Source organism: Papilio polytes, unplaced genomic scaffold (assembly GCF_000836215.1).
Source record: "Papilio polytes unplaced genomic scaffold, Ppol_1.0 DF824047.1, whole genome shotgun sequence".
In the NCBI taxonomy this organism is placed as follows: Eukaryota; Metazoa; Arthropoda; class Insecta; order Lepidoptera; family Papilionidae; genus Papilio; species Papilio polytes.
In genome coordinates, this window is record NW_013525157.1 from 5,195,957 (window position 1) to 5,197,503 (window position 1,547).

Sequence of the window (1,547 nt, forward strand, 5' to 3'; positions counted from 1 at the left end):
ATATTATTATACTAAAATAAAAGACAGTGACCAGCAATTTTTACAACACCAAATTAGTAATTTATTAAAGTTTTCACTTACTTTAAGGTAGCCCCGCCGACGCTGTCCCTGCGAGAGGGCATCAGAGGTGCTGCGGCCTGCTCTACAGCACTGTTCGTCAAGCTGTTTAGAGCCTGGCATGAACAAAACAAATCAGAATAAAATAAAAACAAACAAACCCAACTATAAGTAATCAAAACCTTCAAAACAAAACTGTCATTCACAAAATATTATTGTTAATCTAATTTACGTCAGTCGCAATCCATTTCTATATACAGCATAAATTAAGTTACATATACCTGTGTATGCGTTTTACTTGATACTATAATGCACAAGATCTAGGCAATGCGCAAAAACTTACGAGTTAATATTTAAAAATAGTTAGGCAAAAGTCGCAGACCACACAAATATTTTGACTGAATGAATTCAAGAGTTCAGGTTAATCTTAACATGGTGTGGAGTATTTCAAAAAAGTTTTGTAACAGCTGGCTGGAGGTTGATTAATCATTTAGCTCCTGTAAATTAATTTAGAATTCCCATATAGTTTACAATAGCGGATATACGTAATAACTACAATTATATAGGTAAAGATTTAAAAGAATTTGAACAGCATTATTATTTAACCACGTGTCCCAGTCGTAGAAAGGTTTGCAACAGCTGGCTGGAATCTAGCATTTAGAAAAAGCTTTTATTCACACCGCACAAGCAAATAAATACCAACATGCTTATTCTGACTGAAATAGTGTTAAAATGATTGTAAAGAAAACAAAGAAATTGTATGTATGTAACATTGATTTCAGTCAATGACAAATCTTGAAGGTGAGTTTACACTGGTGAAACACTCCCACAAATACATATAGTCATCTCTCTTTTTTTCAAAGAGTATGAGTGAGATACAATATGTTTCTGTAAAGATATTTCGCCAGTGAAAAGTCATGGTTAGATTAGTGTTGGCAACGTTTATTGTGATTAAGAAGTTGCTCTAAAAGTTTGTCACATGAGTGCTAAGTTAGCATAAATAATGAGTGAAAAAATAACAGTAAAAGTGTGCAATGTAAGAAATAGAAATAATATTTACACCAGTTCCGGTTATATCCATGAGATGCATTGCCTATTGCGGGAAAAGTGAGCTAGAGGTTAGTAGATTGAAAATAAAAGGTGTCAGTTTTATAACAGAATCAGAATCAGAATCAAATAACAGAATGAGTTTTCAAAAGATAATAGTATTATATTTATACGAAATTTAGAGTGATCAGAAGAGGGAGAAAATTTTGTGTCTAGAATAAATATGATTAACATCAAGTGTTTTAGTTTTATTAATTTAATGCCAAATTAAAACATGAATGCATCTGTGAACTTCTACTGCCATAATATTTGTTACAGTTTTTTTTTTATAATAACATTCTTTCGGCAATGGAAACCCACAGGATAAGAGCATAGCGACATCGACAACGCGCTAACAGATGCGTGTGGTAGAAAACAAATCGTGGTCATAGAGAATACCAAAG

At 32.6% G+C, this 1,547-nt stretch overlaps 1 protein-coding gene across 1 annotated transcript in view; it reads right to left on the reverse strand.

Moving 5' to 3' along the window:
• The window catches only part of LOC106100362 (MAP kinase-activating death domain protein), a 26,585-nt gene that overhangs the window by 14,936 nt on the left and 10,102 nt on the right, over positions 1–1,547 (reverse strand). Inside the window, exon 10 of the mRNA XM_013279190.1 lies at positions 82–173. Coding sequence (XP_013134644.1) covers positions 82–173 — 92 coding nt within the window. The remainder of the gene's footprint in view (positions 1–81; positions 174–1,547) is intronic.